General features: G+C 33.5%; 1 protein-coding gene across 1 annotated transcript in view; it reads right to left on the reverse strand.

Moving 5' to 3' along the window:
* Positions 1-12,410: 12,410 nt before the first annotated feature.
* The window catches only part of LOC129918901 (serine/threonine-protein kinase 10), a 247,701-nt gene continuing 239,734 nt past the window's right edge, over positions 12,411-20,377 (reverse strand). Inside the window, exons 12-13 of the mRNA XM_055999657.1 lie at positions 13,985-14,423; positions 12,411-12,815 (exon numbers count right to left, since the gene is read on the reverse strand). Coding sequence (XP_055855632.1) covers positions 12,577-12,815; positions 13,985-14,423 — 678 coding nt within the window. The 3' untranslated portion in view covers positions 12,411-12,576. The remainder of the gene's footprint in view (positions 12,816-13,984; positions 14,424-20,377) is intronic.

The raw sequence follows: 20,377 nt of genomic DNA on the forward strand, positions 1-20,377 counted from the left end.
TATATATCTTTGCCGCCGGGTACAAAGGGGTTAAGTCACAAAATTGCACTCTCCGGGTTTCGATGAAATAAGAATAACCTCTTTTTTCTCTTTTATTTGGTATCAAAAACATAAATTTAGAACAACTCTTTTCTATAAAAATAAGAGGATCAATGCTCAAAAGTTCATCGATTAGCTCAACTTCATATTTTTAGGCAAACTATCAATTATGACTAAACCCCTTTGTACCCGGTGGCAAAGATATATCGATCATGGCTATTAGGCACCTACAAAAAGAGCTAGAATTTTTTGAACTCGATCAATTTTTATCAAAAAAAGCAAAAAAAACATATAATTTTATGTTCTCACGCTATTGAATCAATTTTTTTTTTGACAACCTATAAAAAATTTTATATTATGTAAAAGCTTATAATTTCACCTTTCATATGATGTTTTAATCTTATTTATGCGATGCCTAAAAAAAAAGTTAAATTTTTTAAAGCCAACCATGTCGAAATTCCAAACTGAGATTACGGTACTTCCCACACTGGTGGCTGTTCATGATTAACAGATCTCCACAGGTGTTTTGAGGTATTTCGCAAGTTTTTTAATTTAATATTGTGTAGCTTGTAGTGAATGTACAGTTATGTGTGATATACCAAATGAAAGGTAACATAATCAGAATGCTCAGTAAAGTTAAATTAAATTTGTATTTGCTTTAGATCAAAAGATAGAAACTGTTGAATAATAAAACTTTATTTTACCGTTATCTTAAAATTGTGACTACAAAATTGATTAAAATTTTGCAGATATAGTCCTGTCTATTATTATCTATCTACAATATAAATTTTATTTGTTTATCTGTTGAAGAAAAAAAGATAAAATTAAAAAACAGTTAAAAAAGGTTAAAAAACTTGGGACAAAAAAACTTGTTTTTCCCGTTATTCGGTCAAAAACCATTTTGAAATACCAAATTCAAATTGTCAAAAAAAAAAAAAATTCCCCTACAAATAATCACTACTTTGTCAAAGGTTTACCTAATGTTTTAGTTTTAGAAAAGCAATAATAGCTTGGTTTTTAATTTTTTCAATACCATTGTCAGTCTTGCAATAAATGTATCTATTGATTAAAAAAAAAAAGTAACTCTTTACATTGTCGCGTAGTAGTTTATTTTTAATTTTGGATTGAATTTTTGCCGCACTGCGAAAGTGCGAGAGTGGAACGCTAGAAAATGGCGTCACTTTTTTTGTGGTAGCTGCCATGGTTTATCGATTTATAAGACGTTATCACGTCAAAAAAAAAAATAATTTAATCTTTTTCACAAAAAGATGAGAAAAAAAAAATATTTTTACTTTTGCAAAAAGTGGTGAATGTATGTAGTCTGTAGTGGTTTTAAATAGATGACAAAAATAACCAACAACTAACTCAATTGACCAACTTGGAGATAGCCACTGCATCATCACTTTTTCAAAATGGCTACAAAATGTTAACTATAATCTAAGCATACCTGGTTTTCTGTTAATCATGCCTGAAAACCACTCAATGAAAGTTTTTGTATGAAAGTGTTTCAGTAATTTAAATTGAAAAAGCCAAGTTCGTAGCTGAAGCGAAACGAAAAATTTTCCAGTCTCCAAATTCGAAAACAAAAATGCTAACGAAAAATATCATCAAGTATTCTGTCAAAGTCAAAATTAAAATATTTAAAATTTATTTAAAATCAAGTAAAAACATCAAAAAATAATTTTAATAAATGAATTAAAAAATAGAAAAAAACGTCATCTTGGAATCAAAAAACAAAAATGTCCATGGCAATAAAAAGTAAATGACAAATCATGAAAACTCTCCAATTTTTCCCTGAAAAACGAGAAGCATTACCAAATTTCTCGTTCAAGATTTCTTTCTGTCATTTTCGTATGGAAAATTTCGTTTCGCTTCAGAAGCACACTAGCACTAGGCTCAAACTAAGAAAAAAATTAAAAAGTAGATATTGCCTTCATCATCCGATGTAGCAGTAATTTGCGTTGTAATGCCATATACAGGGCCGTCTTTAACTATCCTGGGGCCCTTGGGCACACAAGAATTTGGGGCCCTTTTGGAAAGTTAAATAAGTACAATGGTTGGCTAAAAGGCCATGGTTGGTTAAAAAGGGGTGCCAATATATCGTTCCATATAAAGTACCTAGTGTCTTTATTATTGTGAGGGGGTACCAATAATACGTGCATTGAGACATCAATCGTTGCCCCTGCCAATAATTGCACTTTTTATGCTGCCAATAATTATACCCTGTACCCGTTATAAGTTTTAGTTTGAAGAATTGGAAAAAAAGAGCTCAAAAGGATTGATAGATTTGCTAAAAACTCATTACAGACGATTTGTACGTGATTTCCAAGAGCCGTTTTTTTATTTTATGTCTCCTTTTTAATGGATATCGGATAAAAAGTTTTCGAGATATTGCAATTTTATCAAAAACGAATAACGATTTTGCTTTGAAAAAAAAAACCATGTAATGCTGCAAATAAGGCCGCACTTTTGAATTAAGAAAAATATTTTTTTGGACCGTTAATAACGGTACCTACTTGCTATAGAACCGATTTCTTAATGTAACCGACACAACCGATTTTAATGAAAATTTTGACATGAAATACGAGAGCAATTCGCAATTCTAATTAAAAAATGTTTGGGGGTGCCAACCATTGTACCATGGCGTTTTCCATTGAACCAAAACATTGATGTACCGTCGACGAGCCGGCAATAGTTTTTTCTCAAACGTTTTCCAACGGAAAAAGTATTAATGTTTTTTTGCCGACGAATTGATTCTTTTTTCGTCTTTTAATACGAATCTACACATATTTTAACACTGATTTTAACACGCACTACAAATTTAACAGTTTTGCAAACTTCAAACGAAATTAAATTATTATTTAAAGAAAAATATAATGGAAGAGAATTCGTTGTTTTACTAATAAATAATCTTACCTACAGTGGAAAAAAAAGATATTTTTCTTGTTTTTTGAAAATATTATTGTCTTTTTTTTTGGGAAAATTGAATTTGGGTTTGGTCCATTGGATTTAAAATTTTGTCCGCATACAACGCCACATAATTAGTTTTCATTTTGAAAACATATATTTTCCGTTTACCTAGTTGTAGAAAAAACTTTTTTAATGGTTTGGTCGTCATATAAAAACTAAAATTTTTTGGTAGAAACGAAAATGTTTTGCGAATATATGTGTGACAGAAATTTTCGTTCTTTCGGGGCCCCCCTGAAAATGGGGGCCCTGGGCACGGGCCCCGTGTGCCCTTATGGTAAAGACGGCATTGGCCATATATAAGGAATCTTAGGATGGTTACGTCAAAATTGTCCTATTCCTAGACCAGACCAGATTTAAGGCTACTGAGTGTCTCCATTTGTTTCCAAATCTTTTCCCACAGAAGCTCTCCAACCATGTTCGATAGAATTCATATCAGTGTTTATGGTAGGGTTTATTTACTTGGAAACGAGCTATGCAAGCTTGCAACGTTTGGTCTACCATTTTTCTATATTCGCAAGAAGATTTCCTAATAATTGGTGCAAATGATACCACATATTCTTCCAAATTGTTGCTGGTTAAGAAGCTAGAGTTGCGATCAATCCGATATAATGAAACTATGGAATATTTTTTTGATAACCCATCATAACGTTAAAATTATCCCCGAACTTTTCTTTAAAGTAAAATCCTTCCCTTCATATACCAACTGTTTTATTAATAAAATTCTTAACTACTGCATCAAACACCTAAAAGTATGCAATTTCATTAGATGTGTAATAGTAATAGATAACAAACAAAATCAATGAGATAATCATAATCACGTTCTCGACTATCGTTTGGATACATTTTACTTTTAAAAATTACCCAATAAATACCAAGGACAGAATAGAAATAGTTTGTAACATTGGCACTTCCAGATGAAACTAGATTACCAGCCAAACCCAAAGCCTAGTATAATAATTGCAGACAAATGTACTTATATGTAGGTAATAAGCTCTCAGATGATTTCATATCGATAAATCCGGCACTGCAAAAACTCTCAGTCAATAATTTTCTAAGTCAGTGACAAGGACTAATAGCAGAGGACTCCTGCAAAAGGATTGTTTGAAGCAGTGTGCGTTTGGCAGAATGGGTTGAACCTACATTTGTTTAATTAAAAGGAGCAAAAAAAAGAGTCGCGAGCAGTGGCGTATTGAGGGGGGGGCTCAGGGGGCTCAAGCCCCCCCCAAGCCTTCAAGATCATGTTTTTATTTAGCTGATTTCATCAAAATGTACATGATTAATTGAAACTTGTTCGTAAATCTTAGAGATTTAGAGGCATCACAGATGCTCGAGCCCCCTCCAAATTCTAAAACGGCTGTTTGGGTTTGTTTGAGTAAGAGCCTTAGCTGACGATGAGGGTTGTAATAATTTTTTTTTTCAGATTTTAGTCCAATTCCGAATTCTTTAGATAATTTTCTTAGTATTTTGACGTCCAATTACATTACCATTAAATTTTTGCAATACTTCTTATGCATTCTCAAAACGCCGTATTTGATCATATATTTACTTTTTTTTTATTAATATTTTTCTCAAAGATATTGGAAATATAAATTTTTGATCAAAATCTCAAAATCTAAGTGGTCAACAGGTTTCTTTAAGAAAATTGCAGTTTGCGCTTCCGATTAGGATTAAAGAGCAACATATTACGAAAAAACATATATATTTCGAATTAAACATCAAAAAGAATTTCATTCAAATTAGTTTTTGAGACTTTCACGTTCTGATTCACTTTTTGCGTATTCACTTGCCGAAAGTGAAATAGGTGTTCTGCATTTTTTAACTCATTTAGATTTTCTAATCGAATTCAATTCACTTTGTTTCTGTTCGTGAATTTGGGGGCCTTTCTCAATGAATCTGCAACTGCAGTAATTTCAATAGAAACAAAATAAAAATGGAAGATCCTTCAGTTTTGACAATTAGAAGCAATTTCGAAGTTTTCAAAACCGATCGAAATGAAGAATATTGATATTTATTTCACGTGAAATTGAAAAGTGATTTGAATTCACTTTCGTTCGAATTGCGGAACATGGCCACATATAACGAAAATATTGGTGAGTTTAGCCCAAAAACTCTTGACGTGATAGGAATAAATCTGTAAACAGTTTTGGATTCAGCACATGACAAAGTTCGAACGAAATAAAGAGTTTTTTTAAGGATGACTCAACTCCTTGCTGTTTAAACTGTTTGGGACACAAGAACTTTGAAAAAAAACTAGGTACCTACTCTGAATGTGAAAGGAGGAGACAGTAGTACGAATCTGTCTAGAGCAGTATAATGCTACTTTACCACTTTCAGTACCGCAGCACCAGCGTTTAACTCTCGATGAAAGATTAATAAAAAGAAATGAAATTTTTTTCGCGCATTAACCCTCTAAAAAATGTTTGAAAAATTTTCCAGCCCCCTCCAACATTTTTTCTGGATACGCCACTGGTCGCGAGCACCAAAAGGATTTGTTAGGGCACATTTTCCTTTCCTCTTTATGCCGCTTGCACCTTTTCCATTCCGTATTTGAAAAAAAAAACTTGGTTTAATTGCAGCGTTGTGTGTGCTTCTGTGATAGGTTTGACGTTTTAATTTTTTTTTTTTAATAGAATTTGATGATGGCGTGAAGGTGGATTTGAGCCTAATATTGGCAAAATGCAATTTTATTCAAAAGCTTCCCAGCCAGATTGTGCGAGGTAGACTAATTGATTGCACAAAATGGATTTTTAAATGTATATTTGGCATAAAAGTGTGAATTTGCAATTCAATTGGCAATCAATTGTTTGAATGAGAGGGAATCTAAACGATTTTATTTGCACAGTTCTTTCATTCTTTTTTTTTTTTTGGGAATTTTTGTCATTCTGTTTGTACAAATTTTAAAATAATTTTGGTTATCTTCTTTTTTTTTTGCGAAGGATTATCATGGTGAGTTAGAGTTGACTTTATTGATTTTTGTTGAAATTAATTTGAATTTTTCTTTCGCAGTATTTACTTTGCACTTGTAGTTTTATGTTCGCAGTAAAGTAAAGATTTTAGGGAGAAAAGTAGATAAGAAAATGGGCACGTTCAAACACCTATCGGATAGGCTATCTGGGATACCCGTATCTGGAATATCTTTTTGAACAAAGAGGTATCCAGATAGCTTGCCCAAGCAGCTACTAAAAAAATATGTAAATATTGAGAAGAGGAAACTTTTTCTTTTGAGCAAATTACATTTTTTTTATTGTTGAATAGTACTTGCACAATCGCTTTGACTTTATTTCTTGCAATTTTTTTTTATTTTAAAGCTGATTAATCGCCCGAAAAGTAATCAAAATAAAAAAAAGGCAGCTGATCACTCGGATACCTGAGGTATACCAGAAATTCTGGGATACCTTCAGATTATTTTTTGACAGAAAATGGTTCGTTTCCTTGCTAAATTTTAACATTGTTTACAACAACAAAAAGCTATCCGATAGCTTTATGTTAGCTCTTTGAACGTGCCCAATGAAGAAATTTAAGTACCTACACAGTTTGAATTTTAGAAATGTGTTGCTTTTGAATACTTACTTATTATTTTTATTTTATGGCTGAAAATGCAGTATAAAAACAATAGAAGATTCTTTTTTACATACACATATGTATTAGGGCGTTCGTTATTTTTGAATCAAGTTCCTAAGTAGAAAAACTGTTTCTAAATAATAAAAAAAAACTCCTAATTTTTTCAGATTTTTATTTTGACACTAGATGGCGCCCCAAGAGGGTTAAAGTTTTTTTTTATCATTTGAAATAGGTATGTGTTGACTTATGAGGCCATTTTTTTTTAGATATGGACTTCAATCAAAAATTTTCTGACGAAGTTCTTGTCTACATTAAATAACGTTTTCAAAAAGATATCAACCATTTTTCTAGGACGGCTAAAAAGACTGAAGTTAGAGGACGAAAGAAGGAAAATTAATATTTTTTTAATGTATAAAATTGTAGCTAACTAAGTGCTAATTTGTTGCAGTTTGACTTGGCCAGTGGAGACATTTAAAAAAAATCACTTTATTAAGTTTTTTCTTTTGCTATTAATTGTTAATTTTGTAGCTCAAACCGTTTTTGAAATATTCAAGATTTTGTTTTAAAAAGATAGCTCAAAAGTAACCTTTCAAAATCCAAAAGATGCGAAATTCAAAAAATTGTTTTTGCAGAAAGTTGAAGTAACCTAGACTAAGACGAAATCCAACAACCTCGTAGCTCGATTAGTTTCTTTGTTATTCAGTATTCCGCTAAGTTGAATTTTCAAATTTTTTTCTTTTCTAAAAATTGTAGCATTGGAAAAGAAAAAATTTAAAAAAGACTTTTTTAAAGTTTCGTGCATTGGAACAGCGAACGGGGATTGCACTTTTTAAACTTTAAATTGAAATAGAAAATCACTGAGAGGAGCTCTAAAATTAATTTTTGCGCAACAAATTTTGTTTTGCAAAGCTACAATTTCTAGAAAAGAAAAAAACTCTTATTAAAAAAAGTAATTTAAAAAAATTGTAGATAATAAAAAGATAACAAAATTCAACTTAAACAATGTTTGTTTGTAAACTCAAAAATAGTGAGAAAAATGCAAAAAAATATGTATGATTTTTTAGTTTTTTATTTTTATCTTTTACAAAAAAAAGTTGGATTTTAATAAAACTTACTTTATTGCTTTTTCATAAAAATAGTATTTTTGACGAATTTAAATTAAAAAAATTTGTCTGTTTTTTGAACAAAAAAGTTACCGAAATATTTTTCATTTTTGAAATGTTTGGGATGCCGTTGCCGTGTTTTAGATTAAAACCTTTAAAAAAAAATCGGTAACTCTTTTGATTAAAAAACAAGTACTTTCTAAATTGAATTCGTCAAAAATGCAGAAAATTAAAATTTTACAGAAAAAAAAATAAAATATAAGTAAAAGACAAAAAATTAATTTTAACCAAGTTTTGTAAGAATTCAACTATTTTTGTAATACATATCTAGCAGAATAAAAATTTCTCTCTTTAAGAAAAATCGTTGAAATTAGAGAAATTTTTTGGAATGCTGAAAATAAAAATGGATTCACTGAACGTAACGTTAATAAATTCTCGATTTGGGTTTATTTCGTTTACAAAATGAAAAAATAACAATTTGGCATTATTTCTGTTTAATTTTTGCAGAATTGGGAAAAAAATCAAATTAAAATCAATTTTTTATACTTTTTATGCCATTAATCCATTACAAAGGGGTTAATTTGGGGAATTGAAAAATTCGCACGAATGTTAGTGGCCTTACTAAACAACATCTTTAAGCGAAATGTTACAAAGAAGTTTCAAATTATTCATATTTGAAATTTAAAATGAGAAACTTATATTTAATTAGGGGGGCTTTTGATAGTAGATTAAAATTTTTTTCTTTCATTTCATCTATTAAAAGAATTTTCAAAATACTTAGCACAATGCATAAAACAAAAAGTAGTTCTTGCAAAAATGTTCACAAAAGACTAAGCAACTGTGTCATTCTAGTGAGTAGTGACACTATATTCAAACTTCACCTGCACCTACTGGTTTACTTATGATGTTGTTTCAATACATTAACCAAGTCTAAATACGACACGAAACAAACGCGTTTATTAAACATGACAAGAACCCACGCCGCCGCTATAAAGTTACATTATTAACTTGCCGCCAGGTATTGCCCACCAAATTAGGTAGTTCCGCAGTTTTTGTTTTGAAATTAACTTTAACCATGTCGTGGTCGGAAAGTGGTGTAAGGAACGAGGAAACTTCCCTTCCCCGTGTCCGTTAGTATAAGTAAATTCACAACCAACCATCGAACGGAAGGAATATACGGATACCATCTTCTTCAAGTCCAACCATTTCGAATCAAAATACTTAACACTAATTATTATTTTCATCATAATTACATTATTTTTGACGTCTGTCATCAGGTGAGGTGCCTTCACTCGCAACTCTCCGTCCGTGATACGCGTAGTGTAGTTGTTGTTATTGTTTTTTTTTGTCATCGTCGTCGTTGTAGTAGGTACCTAGTTTATATTAGTGGCACACTGGCTGGACTTTTTAATTATTCATTAATTTGATGAGTAGGTAAGTTAAGGTAAGGTTTATATAGAAATTTGCATTAATGTGCTTGTTAAGTGGCGGAGACCGTTTGGCGATAAATATAGTTTCGATATTAAAACACTGCCCACCCCAAACAAGGCGATCGCTACTTCGACCTAAATAAGGAAGGAAGCAGGCATACGCGTTGTGGTCTAAATAAGGAAATCCGATAAAAGAACCTGAAACTTATATAGCAGAAACAAAGAAATGTTTTTTTTTTATATTTATATTTATTTTTATTATTATTATAATTATTATTTACTTCATTTTTTTTTTGTATTTTTTTAAATTGCGATAAAGATAAAGTAAAAAGGCAAGTTATGGTTTCATAATAAAAATTTGAGTATTGAAAAATTAAGATGACAGATGACATTTTGATGAAATCTTAGTTGTTTTAAGGTTAGTTTGTTCAGGAAAGATGATTAAATTGTTAAGCAAATGGCTTTAAGTTGATATTACAGCATTTTGCATTTAAAGTAAAGTAATGAAAGTAACTTTGATCTCTGGTAAAAATGCATGTTGCAAGTTTTTTGGGAGAAACAAATACGAAAACGCTTTCATCGAAACCATAAAATAAAGTTGAAAATAAATTAAGGTTCAACCGAGAATACACTTTTTTAAGAAAAAAGGTGAGCCGTTTTGGGGAAAATAAGCTTTTCCAGGAAGAGAATTAAACAGGAATTATTTTCCTGTGTTTTTTTTCCCAGAAATTCCTTTTTGAGCAGGGGGTAATGATGTAAATGGAAACGTTTAGAATTTACATAAATATGATTATTTCACAGTAATGATGTCGTCTAGTCTTCTTATGTCAAAGTGAATGTTTTTTTTTTTGTTTATATCCGTCAAGTTATGTAGGTACTGACAATTTTCATGAATGAAATCGAATATTTTAACAACACCACAGAATTCCTTTTAAAATATTATCTTTTTAAGCATAAACAAAATATGTTGTTAGATAAAAAATATTTAATTTTGAATTTATTTTATTTTTAACTTTAAGTTCATATTAAATTTAGTTAATATCTATTAATCTCGAATAAATAAATATTTGCACATGCAGATCAGAGAAAAATTCGATGGTAATCTGAGTTTGTGAGATGAAAATTCCAGTTAACTCAATATTTAGTTGAATTATTAAAATAACACATATAATTTAATGCGGAATCCATAGTCCTCACTCAAGTTTAAGATTTTTCAACTTAAGCATTCACTTGAGTAGAGTAACATCTTGAATTGAGAAAATATTTTTCTCAATAACACTCACAATAAAATTTGATGGATTTGACTAACTGTCATCTAAAATATATGTAATGTATATATATATTTTTTTAATTCGCTATCAGTTTTTTTCTATAATTAGTACAGGTAAAATAGGCATTCGTGTAATACGCCTAAGAACTTAAGTATAAACGTTTAATTTGCCATCAAAACCAAAAATAAAATGAATCATTGGCTTTTTGGGACCAATTACAGATTTTACTGTCTCTTCGAAAAAAACACAATTTCATCTAAATTTTTTTTTAATGAAAACTCTTTATTCTTGCTTTCTATCCCAAATTCAATGTTTTTACCAAATTTCATTAGGGTGACCCATTATTTTTTTTTTTGCACTCAAAAAAACACCCTTTTGACCATGATATTTTTATAGACCCTTAAAATTCTTGTTTCTTATCTTAAAAGTAACATAATTACTGAATTTCAATAGGGTACCCATATTTTCTCTACACCTAAAAAAAAACACCCTTTCACATGAAAAAAATTTATAGATTTGTTTTATTCGTAATTCCTATGGGAAAGAGGACATATTTAATGAATTTCGTGAGGGTACCTTTTATACCATTGATTTTATTGGACTTATCGTGGATTTTCCCTATTTCCAAAAAAAAAAACACCCTTTAACCTAAAATATTTGTATAGACTGTTTGGGTTCTTGGTTTCTGTTATAAATGAAACATTTTTACCAATTTTCATTGGTGTAACAATTTTTTTCCCAGTTTTTGTGGTACTAATTCCGAATTTCCTTTGTCCCTGCTTTATCTAAAACCTTCATCCCGAATTTTATCAGTGTAGCATGTTTTTCACATGGGTTTCTGATATATTTTACCTGTTGAAGTCAAAAAACAAGCACCCTTGTTTTTAATCGGCAATAACTTTTCTTACAGCAATTGTACTGACTTTATTATAATGTCATTAGATTCAGCATCAAAAAATACCTTGAAAACATGTGTCATATGATGATATAACTTTTAAGGCTTTCACGGTTTCTTACAGACATAATTTTTAAAATTCTCGGATTAGCCGCGTTTTTTAAACAAAGAAAGTACTTTTGTATTCACCCCGAACGTTTCGCATCAAGTTTCATTGAGCGTGGTCACCAGAAAACTGCTGTAAAATGTTATAATTGGTTAGATCGGCTCCGCAAGTTGTATTTGTGCGTAGGCTGTTCTAACTCTGGTTGTTGTTGTTGTTGTTGGGGTTCTTCTTGAGGTGAAGATTGTTGGGAGCAAACAATGCTCACTACATCACAGGGTGTGTTCACTTCAAATTGGGATGACCGTGAGGTGTTTATGACGGTATCCCATGACCGCGAAAGCTTAAAACTATCGTCACGATTGAAGTTTTTGTAGCGTTTTATCTCAATCGCCTCGCGTACCAGCCGTGGGATGTAGAATGTAGTGCGTCCCTTTAGCTAACACCTTAGCTTGGTCGAAGTGTATCCAGTGGTGTTCGTCTGGATTGTCCAATAAGTGCTCGCAAATTGCCGATTTTTCCCGTTGGCTTTTGCTAACCGCACTTATGTGCTTTTTTAAGCGGCAGGCAATGCTTCTTTGCGTTTGTCCAACGTTGATCTTCACCCCCTCCCTCTTGTCCACAAAAAAACACCCTTCCGCCCAACTTTTTTTTATAGACCTTTTTTTATCCTTGGTTCTTATCCCAAAAGCAAACTTTTTGCCAAGTTTCATGAGTGTAACAATTTTTTTTTAAATGCCTATTTTACCTGTAGGTACTAAATCAAAGTTCTCAAAACGCAAATGCTTTGTAGTTTGTGATATGCACATAAATGTGTTTTCACGCGAGGGATTCTAATAGTCATTTATTAACGCTCTCCAACGCCAAGTTAGTTAGTTGCATTTAAATCTTCCTATACCAAAAAGTGGCTGAACGGGCTTTCAGCGCTCTTGATGAATTTCTCTTTGGGTGTAATTCTACTCATTTTAACTATGCCTTTACTTACGTATGCAATATTATGTTCCACAAAAATAAAAAAAAACGCACATTTCAAGGAAAATGCACATGATAATTAACTGCATTTATATTAAATATATTTTTGTATGTAGTATTTTTTTTTCTTTTGGCTAAGTTTGGCTCTTTAAGAGAAAACTTTTTATAAATCATCAAAAAAAAAAAAAAATAAATTTAGGTATAGTTAAAAGAAACTTGAAGAAAACTGATTTTAATCATTAAATTCTTTCTTAACTCGAATTGAATCTCTGCTTGATGAAGCACCTAATGATGACGATGATGATGTTGCTGCTGCTGCTGCAGCTGATGACGATGTAGCATTTTCTCCTCTGGAAGCACTTGCTCTAGATGAAAGGTCTGTAACCTGAGTTGATCCACCCCCAACATTATTAGTTGCTGCAGCTGCAGCCATAGAAAGCGGTATGGTAATATATTGATGTCCACTTCCATCTTTATAATTCCAAAAAAGAAAAAAATGAGAAAGAGAAAGAGAAAGAGAAAGAAAGAAATAAAAACATCAAAAAGCTGAGGGAAAACCGAAAGCCAAATCAAAGAAAAACTTAATAAAAGTCAATCACATTTGGCCCCAAAAATGGTGGCCAACCAGATGTCAACCGTACGACCAATCATCGAACCGATTTAAGTACCAAACCGCCCCCTATGTCTCAACCCTCTCCGCGCTGCACCGCACCGTACTATCCGACGACTGCGACGACGAAGCAACCCATATGCAAGTTATGGTGGCGACAGTGCGCACAAAAGTTATGGACATCTTCGACATATTCGCGGATTAAATACACAAACTATTGGTCGGTGGAGTAAACTAAATGCCTCACGCCGACATGTGTAATTCACCAAAAAGGAGCACCGATCCGATCGTCTACGCCACTGACCATGCTCGGACCACGAACTATATATGCGCGGCCGGACAAATGGACAACTGGACAACACGGCAGCAGCAGAGCAGAGCATGGCATGCAATTATTTGAGTTTGACGACAGACGGACTGACGAACGGACGGACCGTTTGGCATCGTTCGCGCGCGCTTTCATTTCAATGCTTCAGCTACTGTAGTTGCTATTGCTACAGCAGCTGCGTAGAACTTTATGGCTGCACTGTGATGAACGACGACGGACGCAGTGTGAGTTCCTTTTTGGGGCGCTATTTTAGAACAGTTCGTCCGCTTATTTGCCTTTCGGGAGGAGCATCGATCAATGGGAGCTCCTTATAAGCGGCCCCCGGTCGTTGCTATTATTACGCAACTGGGGCCGTCGAACGGCCGAACATATGGAGGTGCGGCGGCTGACACAGAGCGCGCGCGCGCGCGCACCTTTTTTTTTATATGCAGATGTTTAAGGAAACGGTGCGGTGAATGAATTTGATTGAAATGGAAGTTCAAGATGTGTGAACCTCATCCCGATTTGGAAGATGGATTAAGTTATTAAACGAATTTGGCGTCGGCGTACGTTGCGCTGCCAATGGGGTTGTGTGTTGTTGGGATTGGAAACTCACGACGACGACCGACGACGACGCCAACAATGGTACTTTCGGTTTCAATGAACTTCGCACGGCTAAAAGTTTTTGGTTTTGGTGGCGAGGCATCATTATTTGTTCCTTACCTTCTTCGGTGTGCAGTTGCAGGTGGCCAGACTGAATTAGACCTAGGAGCACCTCCTGGGGTATGTTAGCTAATGCTGATGCCGGATAAACAATGTTACTCGCTTGATTTTGGTTTTGGTTAGCCGATGTAGAAGTCGACGTAGATGACGTTGCTGGTTTAAATACGTCATAATAGATGGGTTCATTGTTTGCTGTTGATGTCGATGTTGTAGTTGATGAAGAATTAGCAGCTTGTTGTTGTTGTTGTTGTTGTTGTTGCTGAACTTGGTTTTGTTGTTGTTTTGTTTGATTTTGAGAGCTTGATGGTGCATCAGAATTAACAGCAGGCGGAGATTCAGTCAGGAGGATCTGGGTGGCCTTCAAGCTTGGAGGTCCTGGGGAGTCAACATCTGAAGATTCATCAGATTCATTACCCGACGACATTGGTGATCGGTCGTCCTGAAAAAAAATGAAAAAAATTAAAAAAAAAGATTTCTAATAAATTCTTAATGTTTGCAACAGAGGAATGAAAAATAATAAGACGAACAAAAAGAAGAATAGAACAAAAAAATGCATCGTGTAGTCGGAAAGTCTGGTTACACGCACGCAACGGAGCAAATAGCCATTCGGGGCGAAACGGCAATCATCGTGCTTAAAGTGATGTTTGGAATCCTAATTAGATATCAAATTCCACGCAATGCGCCTCATAGATTCCTATTCTTACAGAGTATTGCCCAGAGCCAGTTACCTACTCCCTACACTCAAAAAAATTTAAAGAAGTTATGGGATGATTTTTATTTTGGCTTTAATTTAATAAATTTTAAGACAGCACTAGTCGAATGGCAACAAGATTTGTTTTTTTTTTAAATGTTTTTTTTTTTTTTTTGGTTTATAATTCACAGTTTCTTATGATTTTGACTAAAATTTTATAAAAGACGGGGAATAGCCCTATACAATCAATCTTCCGGTGTTTTGTTAGCCTCAGATTCGAAAACTAATTCACAAGTTTTCCTCTCGGGGCACTAATTTATAATTTTAAGGTTTAAACAGTCTTCTGGAGCTAGGCAATGTTTTAGTTTCTTTGGTTTCGATTTTTAAAAGTGTCCACGAGTTACAATCTTTAACTTAAAGCAAAAATATTTTTTTTCAACTTTTCTCCAAGTGTACCATCTCAGTCAGGCATTTATACGAAAGAGACTTCTTCTTCTAATTATTGTTTGTTTTGCGCAGCTTGATCTATTCTCGAGACCTCTTTAGAAGAAAAAAAAATAATCAATAATTTATTTATCTTGAGGATTGCCAACGAGAATCTTGTTTTGTGACCAGAGAGATAAATAGATATTTGTTCCGTTTAAAGATGCCCTTATATTGCAGGAGGTTCTTCTTTTTTTTATGTTTTTATTTCTATTTGTTTTTTTTTATTTTTCTATCTAGCATTGTCGCTTTTGTCTTGTATGGGAAATACGCGAGACGACAACACGCATCAGGACTTGTGTCCTCTTTTATTATATTCTTCGATCATCATCGCAACAACATCATGATCATTGCAAGTAGTTTATTCTATAAGTTGTACACCTGACAGATACCAATGAACAATTGGATAGAAATTTAATACACTTTACAACCAAACTTACATATGTTAAATTATACCATAAAAACGCATTTTTCAAAATAGCGGCAAAAACCAAACATTTTTGGGGGCAAAAATATTTTTTTATGTTTGTGCAATTTCCTTATCATATGAAATATCAAATTCAAATCCTTTCCAAAAACTCCCAGACAACCCATTTTCAACTCTCTGCTTTCTGTAGGTACCTACTATAAAAACAGTAGAACAATTTATATTGTTGTCTAAATCCTACTATTTTTAGAAAAAAGATTTTTTGAATTTTGCCCCTATAAAGGACGTAGCGATAGCTGAGTAGGAATGCCAATATATAATTAAGGGCTTCAGAATAATAATAATGGGTCAAGCCCACTTCATCTTTAGATTGGATGTTTTAAGGTCTTTATATCAAATAGTATGAAATAAATAAATTCTGGAGATATTGATCGGTGAAACAGTTCCTGAGAAAAAGCTTCTCAAAGTTCAAAATAATGCACAAATTTCAATTGGACTTGACTCCTAAATTGTTAATAAATTTTTAAAATTGCATTTTTTAACATATCTTGTAAAGTCACAATCTCTTAAGGTTTATCGAATGGTACGTTAGAAAATCGATTCAGTGTGTTTCGGTGATTTTAAAAAGCCAAGAAAAAGAACGTTTTTATCTTCTTATATAAATTGGCCATTCCATTTTAACTTTGAAGACATTTCGACGCTTGTTATCCAGTTTATCTCGTTGAAGAAGCAATCTTCCTTGAAAATTAGTGGGTCTTAAGGGCTCATGATAAAGTTGATGTTCTAGAAGTTACAGGAAAAACTAAAACACTAAAAGGAGCTAAATTATTCATGTTTCAAGAATGAAGATTGTTCCGTCAACTGGAAACAAGCCTCAATTATGTCCTTGCGGTTACTTTGGAATGGGCGATACATAAAATATTCGTTTGTCACTATGGCGTATACGTAACATTTTTTTGATAGAAAAACTCAAACAGTTAATAATAATTATAGGGGATGAATGCGTTCGAATCCATTTTTTATTGAATCTGGCTTAGAACAAACATGAGATTGTGATAAAGTGATCTGGAAAGCACCGTTTTTAAAGCTTTCCTAAATCTGAAGTAGTTGACTCCCGAAAGACTTTTCAAAAATGGTTGTTTTTTTTTTTATTGAAAAACCTGTTTACTTATTACTTTTTTAATATTTTTAATTTAAACGCAGTATTTTTAGACCAACAAAGTTTATAAGAGATAAATCAAAATATCTGAATTGCTTTTCAGTGCAAAGCTAAAACATGTTCAAAGTACCTCAGGTAAAAAAAAAAAAAAAAAAAAAAATCAGATACTATGACACAAGCCCTTATAACTGTGACCACTTACATACTGCTAGTATTGATACCATATGATGTACTCGATTTTATCTTCCATGTTTCGGGGAATAACACGGTAAAAACTTTATGCTGATACCATATAGGTAGCAAGTTGTCATATTCTCTACTAGGGCTTTTGATAAAATCGCATACCATGGTAACGACACCAACATACTGTGTCACAGTTAATAGACAAAGATAAAACCATTGATAACTCAATTTCACCAAAAAGTCGACTAATAACGTTTACAAAATAACCAATTCAAAGCTAAAGAAGGTTCAATAAATAAATTACTACAGAAGACTTATTTATATCAAATAGTTATGAAATCACAAATACAAAAAGAAGAGAGAAATTTGTTTATTCATAAAGTGGAAAAAAAACAAATTTCTAAAATTCAGTAGATAAATCTATTAAATATTTTACTATCAAAAGATATCTAGGTTAATTTGTAGGTTAAAATTTATTTGTTTGCTCACTCTTTCTTGTTTTATTTTGTTTTCAGACTTATTAATAACATTTATGTCTACTTTTATTATTAAAAAAGACACAAAACCATTTTTAGTGATAACTAATAAACAAGGTTATAATATTTATATGAATTTCAATAGATTCAAGTCGCAAAAACGAGCCCACAAAAAATTAGATACCATTTCATGTGAATGGTCAATATAAAATCTACGTTCTTCATAGAATAGAATGACCTCCACCACAATGTAGGGTTCACCTTTCGTGAAATGTGAACATAAAACGCATTTTAACGAGCTTTTGTTTGCGACTTTCAAGGTTTTCATCATAGCTGCCAATCAATGTGTCTGATGAAAGTGGGAGTGTTTTTCGTTTGAATTTGACACAAGGACGAATTGGTTAAAGAATATATAAAAACTCCATCAATTCTATTACTTTGTTCTTCGGCAGCAAATTTAAGAAGTAAAACTTTACCAACTAGAGACTGCATGTCTCTGCCTGGATGGTTATAGAAACATTCCTGGTGCGGCCACACTACATCACACAGTTTGCGAGTTCCTCCCGGCACAATGCCATAAATGTAATTTACGCGGGCATCCGCGATGGCAGACTTCATGTCTTCGGCGGCAGCGGTTTGGTTTTTGGTTCTTTCGTTTGTTTGTTTCGATCGTTCCTCTCTCTAACTGCGCATCTTCAGGGAATTCGAGCTATTTCTATACGCTGCTGCTGTCTTGAGTTGTTTTTGCTGTTTCACTGCTTCGCGATTGTGTGTGCTATTGTAACTATCTTTTTGCCACTGTCACACACAGCAGGAGCTGTGCATCAGCATCCAGCAACATCAGAGAGAAAGATTCTAGGAAAATCGCAGATCAGGAAACAACTCACTTTTTGTGAGGCGCGTTGGCATGATCGACGACGAACGCCATATACGCTGGGAACAAGTTCGCACCGCTTCTCCAACAGAAGCCGCATTATATCCATATAGTTAGTACCTATCTCTTAGTATCAGGTAGAGAAGTATCCTATCCATCATCCAAGCAAGGAGGGGGTGCTGCTGCTGATGCTGATGTTGGACTAACATTTTCTCTTGAGATTTTTTTTTTCCAACTTAATATAAAATTAATATAACAATCACATCGCACCGCAGGAACACTCCTCGCCCAAGATTCCATCCACATCCAGCAGTAATACTTGCCACTCCAAATAGTGTATAGTATAAGGTACGCCAGTGCAAAACGCGCGCGTATGTTGCAGCGGCATTCTTTCGGAACTATATGGGATGTGGTTGAAGGTGCATCACATGTTTCGAATGATGCGTTCGTCGTGTATAGTGTATCACAAGTCTGAGTGGGGATGGTAATGGACGTTATCCGAAAAAGGCTTCTTCAAGGTGGATCACCTAAATAGACATCCGACGGATCTATACCAGTTAATAGATTTACCAATTCAAAGCAACCAACAACAGCCAACAACGTATCATGTTGATTGTTTTTTTGGAGGCTTTCATCAGCGCGTAGTGTTCTTGAATTCATGGTGATCACAGTAGCCGGACGTACAGTGGTACGATTTTAAAGGAGGAATGCAAAGAAACACCTTTTAGAAGTCTCGATTCATTAAAAATTCGTTAAAAATTGAGGAAGACAAAATATGTCAAATATTGATCAAATTCAGTTTGATGCTGAATATCTTGTGTTAAATAACAAGGGAATTCACAAACTTTTAAAATTTTTCAAAGAATTTGTTGTTATTTTCCCGAGTAAAAATGGAATTCCGCCACACCTACGCTGCATCACGTCCGCACTATTATCAGAAATTTCTATTGCGCCGCACCAATGCTGAATCACGTCTGCACCATGATCAAACATTTTTAAACCACAGCACCACCGCTGCACTACGTCCGCACCATTTTAAAAATTTCTAAACCGCCGCACCACCGCTGCACCACGTCCGCGCCGTTTCATTTTGAAAAAAATTCGCTGTTCCACCTTCGCACCACGACTGCACCACTTCCGCACCATTTCATTTAAATGAAAAAAATTCTATTCTCATACTTATACAAATGTTTAAGTCGTCTTCAAAGTTATTTTGACTTATGTAACAAACTGTCAGTTCGTACAAACATGACTTGGTGCTAGAGTGGCTAAAGCGTTGGACTTCTAATTAAAAGTGTGGGTAGTTTTTTTTTTTTAATTTTTCAATAATTCAAAATTATGTATCATGGTGCGGCGAATTTTTCATACAAAATGAAATGGTGCGGATATGGTGCAGTCGTGGTGCGGCGGTGGTGAACGAATTTTTCTTTCAAAATAAAATGGTGCGGAGGTGGTGCAGTCGTGGTACCTTGATGGTGCGCCGAAATTTCCCGCCAAACGGCGGTGGTGCGGCGATCAAGTTTTTTTTATTTTTTTCTTTAAAAATTTAATTTCTATTTTTACTCGGGCAGCACCACTGTTGGTCGAATGCGATCAATACAACAAAACTACAATATTCTTAAAGGCTTTGGTTGAATTCTGTTCAGTATTCAGTTTATGTAACACACGCGTTTTTACGCTTTGTCACAACTTGCAGTTGAGAATTTTTATCAAACCATTTCGAGTGCAAAGTAAAAATGGCAATTTGCGGAGATTCCTTCCATTTTATTTTTTTTGCCTTAATTTTTTTTTCTTCTGCTGTATAAGATTGCTAAGTTTTTAACAAGAAGGAGGATTCAGCAGCAACGAACAGATCAACGCGTCAGTCGTATGCCAAAGTTGTAATATGTTTAAAATACAAAAAAGGACAGATTTGTAACCGGAGCTGTGCCTGCCATCGATGGCATCACCCGCCGGTTGAGCTATTTCTCCTTGCCAATTGCCATTGCCATTGCTATTGGGGCCCACAGCCAGCTAGCGCAAATGAGTGACATCTTTGGAATAGGGTCAATGATCAGGCGCAGACATTATGGCGATAGATGATGAGTTTTTTTTTTGTTC

This window comes from Episyrphus balteatus, chromosome 4 (assembly GCF_945859705.1).
Source record: "Episyrphus balteatus chromosome 4, idEpiBalt1.1, whole genome shotgun sequence".
Classification (NCBI taxonomy): domain Eukaryota; kingdom Metazoa; phylum Arthropoda; class Insecta; order Diptera; family Syrphidae; genus Episyrphus; species Episyrphus balteatus.